Source organism: Pipistrellus hanaki (genome assembly GCF_964339955.1).
Source record: "Pipistrellus hanaki genome assembly, chromosome: 7".
NCBI lineage: Eukaryota > Metazoa > Chordata > Mammalia > Chiroptera > Vespertilionidae > Pipistrellus > Pipistrellus hanaki.
The window spans coordinates 38690176-38709726 of record NC_140509.1 but is presented as its reverse complement, the minus strand read 5'-3'; the positions used below and the strand labels follow the sequence as shown (position 1 = coordinate 38709726).

The following is a 19551-nucleotide window of genomic DNA, read 5'->3' as shown; positions in this document are numbered from 1 at the left end:
GACTATTAACAAAAGTAAAGATTACTATTTTAAAAATTAGCATATGTGTAAAAAGTTTATTTTACCATTTATGAATGAATAAGATCATTTTATAAATTTCATACCACTTAAAAATTTAAAAAACATCAAAGATTAGCATTTAGCACATACATGTAACCTTAATATAGAGGAAATAGTAATTCTGGTTTTATAGATGGCATCCTCTTTAATACATAGCCTCTCTTCAGGCATTTATTATATGGAACCACGTTAGAGGCATAACCTTATTTAGTGCATGCATACATTATTTCAAACAGATTCCTCATGAAAAATGTACAGCTTAAATAGAAAAATAATTTGAAGATGATTGTTTACCTTAAAAAACATAGTTGGCTTTTTACCTGTCTTCCTAAGTGGACTACATGCTTGTAGGGGGCAGAGTTTATATCTATAAAGATTGTATTTGACATACCTACCACAAAGGTAAAATGGAATAATTATTCCCTATTTTTTCTTTATTTTTATTAATTGCATTGTATTGTTATAAAGAATATAGCCTATAATTTTATGGAGCAGTTTTTATCAATGGGAGACATTTGGGGCAGGTTAATTTTATTTTAAGCAGAACCATGTCATGTATTGCATAATTTTTATAAGCTCTGTCTGCAGTGCACCCACCAATCATTTTAACAGTCAAAACCACTGCCACAAAAACCATAGCACTAAACTAAAAAGCCCTTCCACTCTATTTGAAGGATTAAACTAGAAAAATTATAATTACATGTCACTTTTTAATCAAATTTATTATATGAAGGGAGGTTATGGTTACATAGAAATTTAAACATGCCATCTATAATAATAATAGCACCATATGCTAATTAGACCAGACAGACGACCTTCCAGATGAAGCCAGGGCTGTGAAGGAAGCCGGTGCCAGCAGCTGGGGGAAGGAAGGCCTCCTCTTGCATGAATTTCATGCATCGGGCCTTTAGTCTATATAAAAACATACAATGCAAATCTACTGAACAGCTCTGGACGACCTTCTGGTCAAAGCAGGGGCTGCAGCCTCGGGATTGAGGCAGCCACTATGGCTGAAAGGGAGAGATCAAGGCAGCTATCGAGGCTGTGAAGGCCTACTCTTCCACAAATTTCATGCATCGGGCCTCTAGTAGTTTAATAATTGATGTTTCACGGGTTTTTGTATATAAAATGCAACCTCAAATATGAATTCATTAAAGAACTTTCTTCAGATGTGTATATGTACAGAATAACTATTAGAGACGAGATACCAGAACATTAGGTGGCTACATCCTTCAGGAAAATAGTGCACTAGGAGAAAATCTACCCACCTTTGTAAGGGGCTCAGATGTCAAGTAAGCTTTTCTGTCTTCACTTGATCTCTAGATAGAGATGGCAGAAAAGTCTCATCTGCTTGATGACCATGCTTTCCTGGTTCAGTGTAAATATCATTTCTCCTGCCTTCATTTGTGTTTTAGTGTTTGAATTGACCTTACCTTCAGGGGATGGTCATGCTCAAACAGCAGAAAAATAAACTTTGGTCCGGAGTCAGTGACAACCCCTAATGTGTTAGAAGAAACAAACAAAATGACTCTTAGAGGTATACATCCTTACCGAGCTCACACAGTATTCCTACAGACATTGTGCTCACAGTGCAAAATTACAAATCCCAGAGAAGCAATCCACTATGAGCAGGCAAGGGACGATTTAATGAACAGCAGGATTAGCACCCCAATAGGATTACTCAATAGACTATAAAATAAAAAGCCTTAAAATTATTAAATATATTAAATAACGAGTAAAAGAAGGAAACAGACTAGGAAAATTCAGAGTAAAACAACTCTTGAAATAAAACATATTCCTGAAAACTAAAATATAAGAGAAGTTAAATAATTATATACAACTGTGGAAAAAATAGTAAACTAGATGATATAGCTAAAGAACTTAGAGACAGAAAAGTAGAGAAATGGATATATCAGAAATATGAGATGTTAGAGTATTTAAATATTTTTAAAAGGTAATGGCTGAACACTTTTCTAGAAATTATAAAAGAGAGGAATTCTCAAATACGGGAAGCACAGTGAATCCTGCTTAGGATAAATAACTAAAAATCTATATCTAGGCCCATTATGGTGAAACTACCAAAGGCAGAGAAAACCTTAAAAGAAATTTTAAGAGAGGAAAGAAAAAGTGTTAGTTTAAGGTAAAAATTCTTTGGGGATTTATTTGTGCAAATACCAAAAGGTGGGATATAAATTCACCTTTAATTTTATTTCTTTGGTATCTGTGTTTAAATTAATTTTAGAGAAAAATTACTCATATTGGGATAAATCTGTAATATAATGATATATCAAGTATACTTGTGTACAGTCTAATTTGTATTTTAATTGGCTTAATCTTAACATGTGAGTTGGTTCTTTATAAACTACTAGAGGCCCAGTGCATGAAATTCGTACATGGGGGTTCCTCAGCCCAGACTGCACCCTCTCGCAGTCCGGGACCCTTGGCTCCTTACCACCCACCTGCTCGTTGCTCCTTAGCCCTGCTGCGGAGGCGGGAGAAGCTCCTGCCACTGCTGCTGTGCTTGCCAGCCATGAGCCCAGCTTCTGGCTAAGTGGTGCTCTCCCTGTGGGAGTGCACTGACCACCAGGGAGCAGCTCCTGAATTGAATGCCTGCCCCTGGTGGTCAGTGTGCATCATAGCGACCGGTCATTCTGACCATTCCACTGTAATGGTTGCTTAGCCTTTTATTATATAGAGTGGTGGATACATACTAAATACAAAGGTCCTGAACCTTTTCCTTTCAGTATCCAGAGTGAGAAGGAGAATGAGGCTGACCACAGTCATTCATTCGGTCAGTCTTTATCAAGCACCTGCCAGGTGCCAGGCACTCACACTGGCCTTAGAAAAACAGTAGGTAAAACTGGATAGTTATAGACCTTGCTCATTAGAACATACTGTATATTCTAGTGGGAAAGACAGATAGCAAGTAAACCAATGAAATGATTGCAAATAGTGGTCAATTCTTTGAAGAAAGTAAATGTAGAGAATAACGGTGGGTGGGATGGAGAAGGCAGTATTATTCAGTTGTGTGGTTGAGGAGGCACTCTCTGAGAAAGTGATGCCTGAGTTGAGAGCTAAAGAGAAGCAGCAGCTAACTGTAAAAATCAATCCTTCTAGCCAAGGGAAAGCACAAATCCTAAATAAAAAATGGCTGACCTCCCAGAAGCAGAGGCCTCTGAGGCAGAAGTGTGTGAGTCAGGATGAGAGTGGTGGAAGGTAAGGTCAGAGAGGCAGGCAGAGGCCCTAAATCTGGATCTCTCCAGTAACATACAAGGGAGGGGAAGTACTTGCTAGCCAAAGCCCTGCTCTCACAGGATTGACACGGGCATACTGGCCTTCGTACTGGTGGGAAGTCTCAGTGCCTGGACAGATGCAAGCATAAAATGGACTTCCATTCAAGCAGTGATTGCATATTGGAACTCAAGATGTTTAAAGTTTCTTTGAATTCTAAAATTCTATAATGCTGTGAAGTATACACTGTAAGAAAACATTTATAAATTGGTTGAATTAATTAAATAAAACAAAGTGTACTTGGAGAAACTCAGTGCTCTCCTGAAAAGACATCTACAGAGATGAAACAGTGAAATGATGCAGTAAGTCTGTGATGCAGCTAGAAACCAAGATCATATAATACTTTATGAATGGATTGGTTTTTTTAGTAAGACTAGATTTTAAATTATAAGGAAGTATAATTTGTAAGACTTTTTATTTTGAAACTTAACTATACCAAGTGTACTACCATGAGCCCAATTCAGTGTACATTTATTATCTGCCATGTGCTTAGTCCCATAAAGTAAACAGGTAGTAATAAATCAGTCTTGGTCCCCAGAGAGCTTTCAGCCTAATAAAGAGAAAGGGCGTGTACATAAACAGAAAGTAACAAATGCTATACTAGAGGTAGAGTGAAAGTGTGTGGGGGCTCAGAGGAGGGAATAATCAGGAATAGCCCCATCTGAACTAAGCTTTGAAAGATAAGTATGATTTTGTCTTGTCAAGCAGCAGGATGGGGGCCATTGAGAATGTGGAATATAGGGCATATTGAGAATTCATTCAACATTTTTTTGATGTGCCAAGCGTATGTCAGGTGTTGAGTAGTGTTGTGAGAAGAAAATAAAGCATTATACCTGGGGGCCAGGATGGGGGTTGCTATTTTAGAGAGAGTGATCAGGGAAGGATTTCTGGGGCTTCATTTGAACAGAATTTTTGAAAAGTGAAGGAGCAAGCCACCTGCTATCTGGGGGCAAAGGAAATAGTAAGTACAAACACACTGGTGTAGGAGTGTGCTGGGCATGTCCAAAGAACTAGGAGGTCTCTGAAGTAGAGTGGGAGGAGGGAGATTTGTAGTAGCTGCAGTCAGAAATGTGAACAAGGCTGGGGTATGTGACATTGAAGGTCATGGTAAGAACTTTGGGTCCTTAGAGGATGGCAGCCAGAGAGTTTCAAACAAAGGAGTGTTATTAACTGACTCTCTAAAGTAGGGGTGTCGAACTCAATCAGAGAAGGGGCCAAAATCTAAAATCCAGCCTAAATCGCGGGCCGAATGGTTTACTGAACAGTCATAAACTGACAATGTCATAAACTGACAGCGGAGTGCAGTGATGACAGCGTGGTGCGGGCCACATTGCAAGGCCTGGCGGGCTGGATTTGGCCCGCGGGCTTTGTGTTTGACACATGTGCTCTAAAGCAATCCTCTGGCGCTGTAAGGAGAACACAGGAGACTGTGAGTGCTGAGAGTGGAAGAGGCAGGTTATTGCAGTATCCAGAAGTTAGAACAGTAGATTTAGAAGGTCTTTCAGGCTGTACTGAGTTAATTAATTAGAACTGATTTTAGTAGGCTGTGGGGAGCTATTAATAATTTGGGGTGGGGGGGGAGTGTGATAAAAATAAAATCAGAGTTAAAATTTAGGAAAAATAATTATCAGTATTTGTAATAGATTGTGTGAAAACACAGAGACAAGGCTACAATTTATGTTGGTTTAAAAATAATTTGCTTCGGTATTTCTATGAATATCAAGAAAGAAAAAAACAGTTTATTGGAAGACATCAAGAGACTGAAACAAGACAAACAAGCTCTTGAAGTAGACTTGGAAAAAATGAAGAAAGAAAGAGACCACGCCAGAGATCAGGTTGCTTATGTCACAGGTAACACACTGAGTTAAAACAGTTCACCTTTACACTCATAACTGTTGAATCGGGAATTTAAGCAATAGCATTTGGACAGTATAATCAAAATGCTATTCCTTGAAATACATGTAATGTTAGAAACTTTTTAAAATTAGTAATAGGTATGTGTATTTGATTGGTTTTATCAGGGATAATGATAAGATCAAAGAAAATCAAGGTCTTTTTTAAATTTGCGGCATTTTATGTTTAGTTGTTTACCTCCATCATCCCAGCTAGATTGTGACATTTCTGAGGGTCTGGTCTGCCTTTTTATCCCCAGGTCTAAAATGTCGGCTCTCAAGTATTTGCCAAAGAACAAAAAATACTGCACTATGTTTGTAGAAAACACAAGGATAAATATGGCATTCTCTACTAGGGAAAACAAAAGAAAGTAAGAGAAGAATGCACACACAAAAAAAACCACATTAAATATTAAAAAATTTAAATAAGAGTTTCAGGGAGGAGTGCATTTGAGCTGGGTGGGTCCTGGCAGAGGGTAAGATTCAGAAGTGAAGATGGAGGTTGCTGTTCTAGTGTCTCATGAGCATGATACTGAGTGCACCTGTGGACTGGACGGCAGAACATAGGGCCAAAAGGTCGATCAGAAGTTCTTGTTTGCCAAAGTAAAGATATTTCCTCTGCAATATTATCTCAGTATAAGATAAATACAATAAAAGTCACTTACCTGTTTGTAAGGAAATTAATATTATTTTCCTCATCTGTAAGAATAGAATAATAAGAATGAAAGCCATCATGTAAGTTATGTTAAAATCATGTATGGTAAGCACCTACTAATATTTGCTATTGTTCCTTTTATTATATCTTCAATATTTATTTCTCCATGGAAACAAGTTTACTTTTATAATGAAAGTCAGTGGGAAGATAATTAATGTATCAAAAATGTCTACATAGCTAACTTTGCTAAGTTTGAGGATTTAAGATTTAAGAATACAGTTTTCATCTCCCTTTATTAATAAGTTAAACTAGACACTACCTTGCATACATCAGTTGTTTTTGCCTCTTATTTTTTTCATAATGCTTTATTAGGTAGACATTGTTTTTCATTTAAAATCTTTAATTTTTCAAAATTACAATGAAGTTATTGAGTTATTTTATTCTATAGGTGAGAAATTATATGAAATAAAAATTTTAGAAGAAACGCATAAACAAGAAACCAGTCGTTTGCAAAAGAGAATACAGTGGTATGCGGAAAATCAGGAACTTCTGGATAAAGATGCAGTTCGACTTAAAGAAGCAAATGAAGAAATTGAGAGGCTCAAGCTTGAGGTAATAGATCATTTTAGAGTGTATTTCTGTAGGTCCACCCTATTGCATTTAACAGTTTTCCTTAGCCTTATGTCCTAAATACTCTAAATTCTTGAATTAAATAGCTGGTTGGGTTTGCTTTTAGATGTGTAGGCTAGTTTAGATTATTCTGCAAATAAACCAGCTCCTTATCACAATCTGTCAACTTCCCACATGGTCTGAACTCTGCCTGCTCTCCAGCCTTTACCGAACCACACTTCCACAAACCATACCCACACCACAGCACTCACTGATTCTTGAACATGCCAAGCTCACACTACTTGTTGCCTTGACCTAGATTATTCTGTCCTTGGTTTTCCTTAGTGTCTCTCTCCTTGTTCAGGTCACAGCTCAAATTTCTACTCCAAAAAGACCTTTCCTGACCACCTTATCGAATGTAGCTGCCAACCTTGCCCTTTCTGACCCTTTTTTTTTTATTCACAGTAATTAATTAGATGTTTCTGCGGTTTTGTTATTAATTTATTAGCTTATCAGCTCTCTCCTTTCACTAGAGCATAAGCACCAAGAAACTAGGGACCTGGTTTGGCTTGTGCGCCCCCACATCTCCAGCACAGTGCCATGTCTGGGAATTAATAAAGGAATGAATGAACTACCATTGTACTTTCCTCCTCCTGTTTCCCCGTGGGTTTTAAAAATGCTTCTTTACATGTTCTTACTAATTGATAGGCTGAGAAACTGAAAGCTGAATATGGAAATCCATCTCTTCAGAGGAAGACACATTTAAAAGATAAAGCAGCTGATGCCAAAAGAATTCAGGACCTAGAGCGACAAGTATGTGTTCAGGGTAAATTTTCATTAAGGTATATGTAGAGTCTATTGTGTTTTTTCTTGTTTCAGTTTTCATAAGATGTAGTAATATAAAACTGCCCCTACTTGATATAGTATTTAAAATATTACTAATAAAAGTAGTAAACATTTTACATAATCTATAGTTTATGCATAAAAACTTAGACTTATGTGCCTCATTGGATGGTAGACCTATTGATAACAAGTTATTTTACATCAGGAAGAGGAAGCAGAATTTAGAAATGCTGGGTATAGAGTTAGGAACATGTTAGTAATGCTGAGAAGTATTACCAGACACCTTGGAAACAGAACATTCAGCACCCCAGAGGGCTGGCAATAATTTTGAGCTCTTACTTAAAAATACTCATTTTATAGTTAGTGTAACTGGGAGACATTTACAAAAATCATATAGTGACTTTTATTATGATAAAGGTTTTTTTCATTAAAGTAGTAGTTTTGTGGAGTGGAATAGTTATTAGTTAACATTTCCCAAATTTCTATAATATAAATAGTTTTTTCTATTCATAACTAAATATTAAAATAAGGTATTCCAGCCCTGCTGATGGAGAGCATGAGTGTTGCATCAAGTAATGACACTTAAATGTATGCCACTATTCCATCACAAACCCCAAACTGTGAGGTCATCACTAAGCTGAATATTATCTCAGTTTTATGAGAAGAAGGAAAACTAAAAAAAAAGTTACCTTTGTTACTTTTATAGGCCCTGTTCTTATTTTAAAAGGTATGACTTGGCAGTGTGATTCAGTTCCAGGAAAGGAACCACAAAGGTGATCTAAAGAGCTAGAAATATTTTGAAGTAATTGGTTGGCTCTTTTGCAGTGCTTAGATTTAGATTAGCCATCCAGAATTGTGAGAGAAACAAAACTAAAGAAAATACCTAATAGATAAATTTATTTTAAAAGAAATAATATAGAACTGAATGTGTGAGAAAAATATTAAATATGCCTACTAGCAAAATTAAGATGTGAAATGGTGATAATTATTGACCAGAAATAGTTTTATAAGAGTAACCTCTTTTTTTAAAAATCTTTATTGTTGAAAGTATTACGTATGTCCCTTCCCCCCCCCCCCGCCATAACCTCCCTTTTTTTATTAACACTTTCATTAAAAATGTATTGGTATCATCAATTATACCTTTTTAAATTATTATCATTAGTAGTAGTTTGTATAGTTGGCTGCATGTACATTTTAGATTTTATTAATTCTATTCCCATGAACATTTCTGTCCTAATGTTAAACCTTAATACATATTTTATAATCAAGATATATAATATATTCAGGCTCATTTTGGAGCCACATATTCTGAAATAGGTTAATTACAGAATAATATATCTCCTTTTTTAAATAGCACATAGGTAAAAATGGAGCTAATTAAATGCATATTATAGTGAAATCAAATTATATGCATTTGTTTATGCTTTAATAGATATTCCAAAATAAGTGAGAATTTAAAAAAAAATTTTACTTTGTATCAGTAGTATTATGATTAAAGAATAATATTAAAAAGCAAAACTAGAGGAAGTACAAATAAAATCTGACTTCCCCCCAAAAAATATAATATACATTTCAAGACATCAAAATCAGATTGAAAATATTTCTTAAAATTGTAAAGGAATGCATTGTAAATATGTTAGAACAAACGTTAGATCTTTTTAATACATTTGGTGTATGTGTAATATCAAAGAGGAAGGAAAGCTTTGACAATTTTGTAAACAAATAAGTTATCAATATTTGTATCTGGATATAACCCAATTTATGGTACACCTGTGAACATGCAAGCAGTTTTTATGAATGGAAATATCTGCTGTTAACTTTGCAATTATGTGACCTTTCAATATCTAATCTGAAGAATGTTCAATTTATAAACAGGATGTTGAACACCAGCAACCCTCCTTATCTTAAGGGAGGTAGTTTTTGAGACCAGCTCAAAATAAAAGAAAGTAATATCAAGCCCTCCCTAGATGGTGGGCACTCAGCTAAATGACCAAAATAAAGGTCATTTGTTCCTTACTTAATTGTATCAATGACATGAAATTGGTTTTATCATCCCCATTTTGCCAATGAAGCAGAGATTTTGAGGAGTTGACACAGGTCATAAAGCTAGAGGCACAGTCTTAACGGCAAATGTGCTCTAGCTGCACAGACTGCCTCTTACTAGTAGATGCTATTTATTTATTTGATTGCATACTCAGAGACTAGAAACTGTTAAAAGAACTTACTGTTTTAGTATATGTTTTCCAGAGATATCTTAACCATAATATCGTTAACAAAAGAAGGCATACACACATATGAATATATAAAATCAAACTCTAATTTCTGTGGACCTTGGTGTCATTCTCTTCTACAGAAAGACCAAATAATATGTTGTTGTTTTTATAGACCAAATGAACATTCATTTTTGTCATCTAATTCTCCTTCCTAATTAAAGTTATTTTAAAATAGGTTATATTTCCTTTGGAGGAAGTTAGGGTAGGATGGAGATTCTTGCAGGAAATGGTTTGCTTGTTGCAATAAGTTTTCACACTCATGTGCATGTAAGTAATATTTCAGTCAATAGACAGCATAACTATCATTAGAGGAAATCTGTAGAAAAAAAGAGGGAAAAGAGCTTTGTCCTCAAACAGACTGATTATTAGTAGCCCCAAGATCTGTTTCAAATGAATGTAAGAGGATTTTTTTAAATTCATCAGTAATTAATTAGATATTATTCTGTAGGAATTTTTTATAAAACATCTAAGGGTGTAAAATTTGAAATTAATGTATGCTTCTGAGCATTCAGTTCAGTCCTGAGATATGATACAAGTATCTCTTTGAAATCTAGACATAATTGATATAGCATAATCTATATTAAACTGCTTAATTATATATTTGCAAACTTACATATATACAAAAATATTTTACTAGGTTAAGGAAATGGAAGGAATTCTAAAGAGAAGATATCCTAATTCTTTACCTGCTTTAATATTGGCTGCATCAGCAGCTGGTGATACAGTAGATAGAAACACAGTGGAATTTATGGAAAAAAGAATTAAAAAACTAGAAGCTGACCTGGAGGGCAAAGATGAAGAAGCAAAGAGAAGCCTTCGTACCATGGAACAAGAGTTTCAGAAAATGAAGGTAAGTGCCATAAAGATGGGGCTCAGAGATGGACCATGGGCACTTATGTCTCATCTTAACAAATAGATCTAAACATCCTTTCTCATAAAACCTTTACCTTGAGTGTCAGCTGCAAAAGCAACCTAGATTCATCCTATTTTTTTGTCCCCCTTCAGTAACTGACTTCAAATGTGAAATAATCAAGCGCAGAATAATCTTTATATGAGCCCCATTCAATGATATTAGAATTAGTGTAAATTAAGTCATGAAAAGGCAGAATAAAGCATCTCTGATATATATTCAGTATAAAATATTTTAATTGCTATCCTTGAAAATATTTCCACTGAAATTTGCATGTTCAAAGGCCCATTACTATAGGGGTCATAGGGCATCAGAACTGTTGCCATATCAATCTCCTCACCAGACTGTGAATTTTTTGAAGTCATAAACTGAGTTTCTTTATCTCTAGAATCTGGCCCAGTGCCTGGCGAGCAGTCATAGCAAAATAAATATTCATTGAATGAATGAGCAAACACTATCAGTGCCTCTTTCCACAGAGTAATCTATTGAGGTTATTTCATCATTTATAATAAAAATCTCCAGGATACAAATTTTAACTTAACTTACTCCATAGGAGATTTCTAAATTGCTATTAGAAAGCAATTTACCTGTTTATCCTCAAAGAATATATAGTTTGTCAATTTGCATAGAGAAGAGAACACAATAATAGCTTTGATTGTATGGTTTAAAATAAGCATTGGGGATACAAAAGCATATATGTTAATGTTTATGAAGCAACATTAATTGTGAAGTTCTATCACATACATTGAGACCATATAATGTTGTGCCCTTCAAAGATTAGGACTCCGATGCGTTTGACTCAATGAACACAGAATTGGAGGCATCACAGTGTGTAATGAGCGCCTGTATAAAGGAATTGGCAGGTCCTGGAAGGATACAGGGCTTCAGTAACTAATGAAATATTTAGCAGTGGTTTGACATTACGTGGATTCTTTTCAGATTCAGTATGAACAGAGACTAGAGGAGCAGGAGCAGCTACTTGCCCACAAATTGAAGGCAGCATCTCAGAACCAACATGACAACTCTTCCAGGGTTAAAGAACTAGAGAAGGAGCTTGACGACATTAAGGAAGCCCATCAAATCACTATAAAAAACCTTGAAGCTGAAATAGACATGTTTAAACAACAGAATGCTGAATTAGAACTCAAGAAAAATAGAGATGATAAAGATTTCCAGTCCATCGAGTTCCAAGTGGAACAGGCTCATGCTAAAGCTAAACTGGCAAGACTCAACGAGGAGCTGGCAGCAAAGGGGAGAGAAATACAGGACCTTTCGAAAACTGTGGAGAAGCTTCAGAAGGAGAGAAGGATGATGTTATCCAGTCAGAACTCGAAGGGGAGGGAGGAAACGACTGCAAAAAGGGTAAAGAAGGATGTTTCGCACCCAGGTAAAGGAAACGCCAGCTCCTTCCCTGGGACCCTGGATGGCAAGCTTTACCAACCACATACTTTTACCGATTCCCACATTTCCGAGGTTTTACAAGAAAACTGCAGATTGAAAAATGAACTGGAGAAAGTAATTGTGGAGAGGAATGAGTTGAAGATGAAATCTGACATAGCTATGAACCAGTTTGAGAATTCCATGAAAAGGTAAAATGTGCATTTGTTAATATGTGGAGACAAAAAGGTACATTTTCAAATTATGTGTTTCCTCTAGATAATTAGTTATACGCTGAACTGAATTTTAAGAAATTGTATTGCATTGCTAAGCATAGATCTGTTTCATTTTGGAACCAGATTCTGATGAACCTGAATCTGAATCTCTATGTGAACCCACACCATGTCCTGGCTGACCAGTCTTGTCTTCTTTCTGCATGTATTCAAATGGTGTTAGTGGGCCTTCTTGCAAATGAATATCATTATTTGTGATTGCCTTAGGAAGATTACTGTCAAAAACAGCTGTTAGGAAAAAGGGGTGACATTCTAAGAGGTCAGGCTCCTTTTTTCCAAAATAACTCTTCCAAATTAATCTTATGGTCACATCCATTCATCTTTCTTCCTCAGAATTTCCAAGTACTATCTTTCCTCTAAAGTTTCCAACATGCTCAGATTTTTTTGCCTGATCACACCAAGTTCTGGTCCCCTTTCTCTGTCTTTCTGTACCAGTTTTCCGCAAGTCGCCTCTTGTTTTTCCCCTGGGCTCTCAGTAATGACTTTTCCCAGACCAGTGGGTTTTTCCCCATCCTCGTTGACCTTGACATCGTCCACTGTACTACCTTCTTGAGTGGTTCCCTCCCTTAACCTCCATGATTTGACTTTTTTTCTGTTCATTTTAATTGATTCATGACTTCCCTTTAATCTACCTCCTCAAAAATCAGACTTTCTAAGCCTGACTTGCTGAATTTCTTCTCTGCCTTTTGCTTGTTCATGTTTCAAGTCCTACCTCTTCCACAAAATATTTCCTAGAGCTTCCCAGGAAATTGCCTGCCTCTGCCTTTAAGCTCTTATGTAATTTATATACCATGAAAGCACTAATCATAACTCTATCTTGTAGCTCCTTGAGAACTGATATAGGAGTATACTTATTTTACAACCAATAAACACAATAATAGGTTTGAATGTGAGAGTTAAAATAAGTCTTCATGTAATAAAAATGTCATTTAATGTTGATGAAGCAATATATAAATTATATATTGAATATACAATTATGCCCTTCAAAGATTAGGATGTCAATACATTTGACTACTCAAGGAACACAGAGTTGGAGGCATCACAGTGTGTAATGAGTACTTGAATTAAGGAAAAGGTAGGTCCTGGTAGACTATAGGAAGAATGAGCAGAGGAAACAGAATGCGCACAGATAGTACCTAATATGTTGAGGTTTATTGATTGATTGGTAGTGACCTCTCATTGAGTCCTCGTGGTAAGGATATTGCTTCCAAGTTGAAACTTTTTTCCTATAGTTCCGAGTGTGATAGTATCAATGAAGCTATTTGTAAATAATCACATTCTTTCCTAGAAATAATTTAAAATTTAGGGGTTTTTTTCCTATAAATTTTTTATACACATTTATAATTTTTGAATATTGTTCATCTGTTTCTCAGACAGCTCTGGGTCTGAGAAGCAAGAAATATTTTCCCTGGCCCTAGATTCAGTACCAGTTTGTCCCTAGATCATTCTTGTTCATCAAATTATGTTTTTTATTATGAGCACTATAATATATGAGTGCTTCAGATTTTTATCCTTTTCTTAGGACCTAATCACAGTTTCCATTTAAGAGATTTTCATATAATCAAATGAGCAACTGATATATATTTGTTTGTTTTGGAATTATTTAGTAAATCATTGTTGATGCTTAATAACATATCTGCTTTGATTTAAAATCATTTTCAAATATTTCCAATAAGAGAGGAAATACTTAGCTATAAGTAATGTATTAGCTATTTAGTTGTAACTTTACCATTTACTAAACTTCCTCTGAATACATAAATTTTGTCAGAGACAAATGAATAGTCTTTCATACTTAACAATGCAAACTAATTAGGTTCAATTATCCTGTGTCCTGAAAATTACTGTAAAAATAATTTATTCTTACCACATGCAACTAGCCCAAGTCATATGCATGGGCCAGAAACTGGAGAATGTTGCGTAGACAAAGCATTGGAGTTTTTAAAGGAAACAGTTGTGATTATCCAAATAACAATCTGGTCAAGAAATCTTAGTCATTCTTAAAAGACAGATCCTCTGCTTTAAATCCAAACAGAACATTTAGAACCTTCAATTCCCTCAGAAAGTGCAGCCCCATGCTGGGTGTAGAGTGGAAGACCTGCCCTGGATTCTAAGGTTCAATGGCCTGGCTTGAACCACAGGTCTGCAGCTTACTGATCTGAATCCTAGATACCTAGGTACATTCCTCTCTCCTAAACTCAGTAATTGTGAGCTCGTGGAGTGGTTCTAGGCAATAAGTATTGTGAGTTACCTAGCACTCTGGTCGGCAAACTGCGGCTTGCGAACTAATTGCGGCTCTTTGGCCCTTTGAGTGTGGCTCTTCCCCAAAATACCACTGCCTGGGCGAGTCTGTTTTGAAGAAGTGGCGTTAGAAGTGTAAGTTTTAAAAATCTGGCTCTCAAAAGAAATTTCAATCCTTGTAGTGTTGATATTTGGCTCTTGTTGACTAATGAGTTTGCTGACCACTGACCTAGCACAATGCAGTGGATATGGTGCCCTCTCCCCCTTTGCTTCTCACACTGCTGTTGTGCTGGCTCTTAATTAAAGGTTGAAGAGCTGCTTTAACGTGTGGTTTTCTTTCATTTGCTCTAAAGGGTCAAGGAAGACACTGCAGCACACATCACCTCTCTCAAAGCATCTCATCAAAGGGAAATAGAGAAACTCCTTTGCCAAAACGCAGTAGAAAATTCCTCTTCCAAAGTTGCTGAACTAAATCGTAAAATAGCCACTCAAGAGGTAGGTGACTTTAATAAACTTTCTTAGACTTTAATGTGATTTTTTTTCAGTGCTGTTATCAGAATATTAATTTTGAAATATTTTAACTTCACTTTGTTATGTTGATAGAAATGCTATTGTTGGCTTGATTTTGTGTTTATGAGGATGTCATTGCCATATGTTTAACTATTCTAACGTTTTACTACATTTTTTCAGTTTCTTGATGGAAGTATTTGTGTTATTTCCATTTCTTTGTCTAAAAGTATGAGACTAACCTTTATTTCACAGATATTAGGCTTGTGTTATCTTTATTTAGTCAATAGCTCTTTAATAAAAACTATTATTCTACTTAATCACAATGTATCTACTTAATCACAATGTATAGAGAGAATATTGGCCACTTTCTTCAAAATGCCTAGACTTTTTAAAAGTCATTATTGATTTTTCCACTGAGAGGAACACTGATAGGTTGCTTCCCACATGTGCACTTGCCCTGATTAATCAGGGATCTAACCTGCAACCTAGGTATGTGTCCTGACCGGAATCAAACCCAATACTTTGTGGTGTATGGGATGACGCTCCAACAGACTGAGCCACATCGGCCAGAGAAGAATGCTCACACTTTATAGAGGTTTATCTTAAAGGCTTCAGGAGAAAAATACTTGAGATATAAAAGCCATGTAGGTACATAGTCATTAATTTGTAATATGTGATGTTTTATATTAAATGTTGAAAGAAACAAAATGATAAATTTATTCAATGAGTTTAATTCAGTGAATTTAATTCCTATGTCAGCCTATTTCTAGGTTAGAACTTTGTAATTTTAAAATATTAGGTTTTTATTTTTTAGCACAAATGTCGTTAGTTTGTTTTCTTATATTTTTCAAATAACGTTCAAGGAAGAACTTTATTAACTCAGAACTTCTATCATAATTTTCTAGGTACTTATAAAACATTTCCAAAATCAAGTTAATGAGCTGCAAGATAAACAAGAATCTCTTATGGTTTCTCAAGTTCGAGAAGAAATCCTACAGAAAGAGGTAAGAAATCACAAAAATATTGGCCAAATGTAAGTTTATGTTGGCCAAACATAAGTTTATCTTAGCCATTTCAATCATATTCACATTTCTGCATTAATTTTTTAACTTAAATGTACAAATAGACATAACCTAAAAATACCACAGTCAAGATAATATTAATATCTTATTTATGGAAAAATCTGCTTTTCCCAGCTATTGATATTTTTTGGGTAGGTTTTTAGTAAGTAAAATTAGTACTTAATGCAGAAATGGCTTTAACCATCTATGACTAATTTGGTTAGCAAATAGGTAATCATCACAGTGATGCTAGATCACCAATAATATAACTACAGGAAATAGATTTTTTTCAAAAACTCATCATAACAATAAGAGTTATCAATTTTTAAGTATTTACTTTAAGTATATACTAGGCACTGTGCTCTTTGTGAGTCTTCACCATAACCCTAAGCTTAGGTACTGTTATTCCCATTTTATAAATTAAATAACTTCCCCGAGGTAACCAAGCCTGGTCATTGGACATTGAGGTCATTACCAGTTTTTTCTATAGTACTTAACAGGAAGCATTTTTTTTTTTTAATCAATCTTTACTTATGTATCCAGTTACCAACATAGAATAAATTCACCAAAATGCAAGAATAAAAGTATTCAACTTTTATTATACCCCTAAAGGTGCATTTAAGTAGATGCAAAAGAAATTTTCTGTATTTTTTTATTTTGAACTAAATTTCTGCTGATCTTTCTGCAAATCATCAATTAAAGTCTGCATATCTATTTTTGGTGAGGAATGTTTCACATTTAAAAATATTTTGATTCACCTCTGACTCAATTTGCTTGTATTTTCACCTTTTTAAAACTAATTTAGGAAGTGTGTACGTTTAGTATTATCAATGTTATTAGGTAGTGGGTGTTTCCATGTAAACTGACTGAATTTGTTAATTTTATCTATTTTGATATGTTAATTTTTTGTTTTTTTTATATTGGCAAGTTATAATTATGTGATATAAAGAAAATAGAAGTAATTTGTTCCATCAAACCCAATATAAAGATCCTCCATTTAACTCTCAGGTGACAAAATGTTACCGTTTTCTCTGTGTGCTATAATCAGAAAAAAGAGGTACTGCACTAACTGCAATTCCCATGTGTCTTTCATCTTTGCAACCTAAGACAGCAGCAAGCACAGAAAGTTTATTACTTCGTTATCTGTATTTCTTATGCATACATTTATTTGTGGAATGAATTATAAAATTATGAGATCCAGAAGAGAATTACAAATAGGATTACAGGGCGTTGATAAAGAAAGGATCTATATTTACTGAACTTTTTCTGTATTACTTAATCTTAAAGTAATCACTCTATTAAATACTTTATAACAAAGCTATCAATAAATACACCAAAGATAAGCGTCCAGCTTAATTTTGAATGACATAAACCGGCCTGGTATACGTGGGAGGGAAAGCTGGGCCAAGTATCTGAAGCCTTTTGGATTGTGAGGTCAGTTCAGATCTAGGATGACCCTTTCACTTCCTGGATTGGGGAAGGAAAGCTATTAATTATCCTAACAACTTAAAATATCTTTGTTGACAAGAAGCCTCTTATCTAGTGAAATTTTACACACAAAAAAATATGTGGTTAATAGTCTTCCTTCTTAAGACTACCTGTTAAAAATGAATTACTTCCTTATCATACTTTTTCATTTAACTTCATACCTCAATTTTAGATTACAAAACTCTTAGAAGAATTGAGAGAGGCCAAAGAGAACCATACCCCAGAGATGAAACATTTCATGGGCTTAGAAAAGAAAATTAAACAGATGGAAATGAGACATAAACAAAGAGAGCAAGAACTTCAACAGGTAAAGTAGTAAATCACATGTACATATTTGTAGAATTCTTCACTTTGAAGTACCTCCAGTTTGCTATAGTTTGTCATCCCTAGCAAAATTTACTTTGTAGTGTTTCCATTATATATTGATCTTATTAATAATAAATATATAGCTTTTCAGAGAAAAATTACTTTAAATCTCAAATACCTGAAGATTAGTTTACCTTATTTGTGAAGAAAGAGAGACACAACTTGTATCATGTTCTTATATGCCTAGCACTAGTAATATCATTACTGCACTTAATCACAAACAGATGAATTAATGGAAATTTAAAAATGGCCGAAGGACATGATGATGTAGTTTGGGCACTAGCCTGGGTGCAGATATTTAACTTTGCTTGAACAATGTATTATTCGGTTTGGTCTGACAGCAAAATATCAAACTGGGAGGCTTAAAAAAACAACAACTAATTTTCTCATACTTTGGAGGCTAGGATTCCAAGATGGAAGTTACAGCTGATTCATTTTCTAGTGAGGTGAGAGTTCTCATCCTGGCTTGTAGAGGGCCTTTCCTCAGTGTGCGCCCTGCAGGATAGAGAGAAAGCTCTCTGGTGCCTCTTATAAGGACACTAATCCAGTCATAATCTAATTATGTTTGGGGCCTCACCCTTGGGACCTCATGTAGACTTAACTACGGTAGTTCCTTACCCCAAATACAGCCACACTGTGAGTTAGGGCTTCAACATAGGAAGGGATATGAGGGTGGCACATATTCAGTCTAAAATCAGTGTAAGTTAAATACTCTTTGCAAATAAAAATCACCACATCCATGCAAGCTTTATGACTGACCTGAGTTCCACAGAAAAACCGTAAGTCTATTTAATCCTATCAAGATGAATGAAATTTCTCATTCTTACTCTTATTTGTGGATTTCTCTTAAAAACACATTGCATACCGAGAAATGATCATCCACAGTAGAGTTAAGGTATCAGTGTATCACCATTTATCCAGAACCCACCTTTGTGTGTCACTTTTTAATGCCTATTTTAGAAAATGGTTGTATAAGTTGTTGATAAATATGTTAAACATTTGCTTTGTTATAGTTACATACTTTATTATATATAGCCTAAAGTCAATCATTTTATAAATGTGATAATGTTACATATGTATTCATTGAAAAATTAATATATGGTGTCACAAAATTGTATACAGTATGAATAATTATAAAGGTAGTGTTCATTAAAATACATTTCATTTCCAAAATGGAGCTATTAGCTGTTAAGATGAATAGATTTTTTTGGTACAACCTTTATTATTGCAATTCGTTTTCTAATTTTGACTGTTTTGTTTGCTAAAGCAAAAATGCAGTAGGCTTTTAAAAATATCTTTGATTCTTAGAGAAGGTAATAGATTGCAGTTTCATAGTAAAATGCTAAATTAAGATGTTATCTAAGTGGTTGTTCTGACTTGAGTTTCCCTCACAAAAACACCAATTAGCAACCAACAATTCATAAACAAGGCAATTGTGAAAACTCAAAACATAGGTGAGTCCGAAGTACTCTTTTGTCCCACAGAGACCAAGAAGCACTGCCTTAAAAGGGTAAGAGGAGCAGCCACACTCTGACAGGCCAGCATAGCGTTGCACCAGAGGGTACCCTGCGGCCTACATTTCCTCCAGTGGGAAAAAGAGCCCAAGATGAACATCCAACTTGCCCACCACTGTGGGTTGCTTCCCAGGAGGCCCACTTGGTCTCACCTCATAAAGATTTCAGGGC

General features: G+C 35.1%; 1 protein-coding gene across 3 annotated transcripts in view; it reads left to right on the top strand.

Moving 5' to 3' along the window:
* Positions 1-19551, top strand: part of CEP162 (centrosomal protein 162) — a 63638-nt gene that overhangs the window by 39871 nt on the left and 4216 nt on the right. For 2 of the 3 annotated variants that reach the window (XM_084889777.1, XM_084889778.1), the window contains exons 19-26: positions 5076-5202; positions 6347-6510; positions 7216-7320; positions 10261-10473; positions 11473-12122; positions 14795-14936; positions 15857-15955; positions 17673-17807. In XM_084889777.1, coding sequence (XP_084745903.1) covers positions 5076-5202; positions 6347-6510; positions 7216-7320; positions 10261-10473; positions 11473-12122; positions 14795-14936; positions 15857-15955; positions 17673-17807 — 1635 coding nt within the window. The remainder of the gene's footprint in view (positions 1-5075; positions 5203-6346; positions 6511-7215; positions 7321-10260; positions 10474-11472; positions 12123-14794; positions 14937-15856; positions 15956-17672; positions 17808-19551) is intronic. The other variant, XM_084889779.1, reaches the window with a different exon arrangement.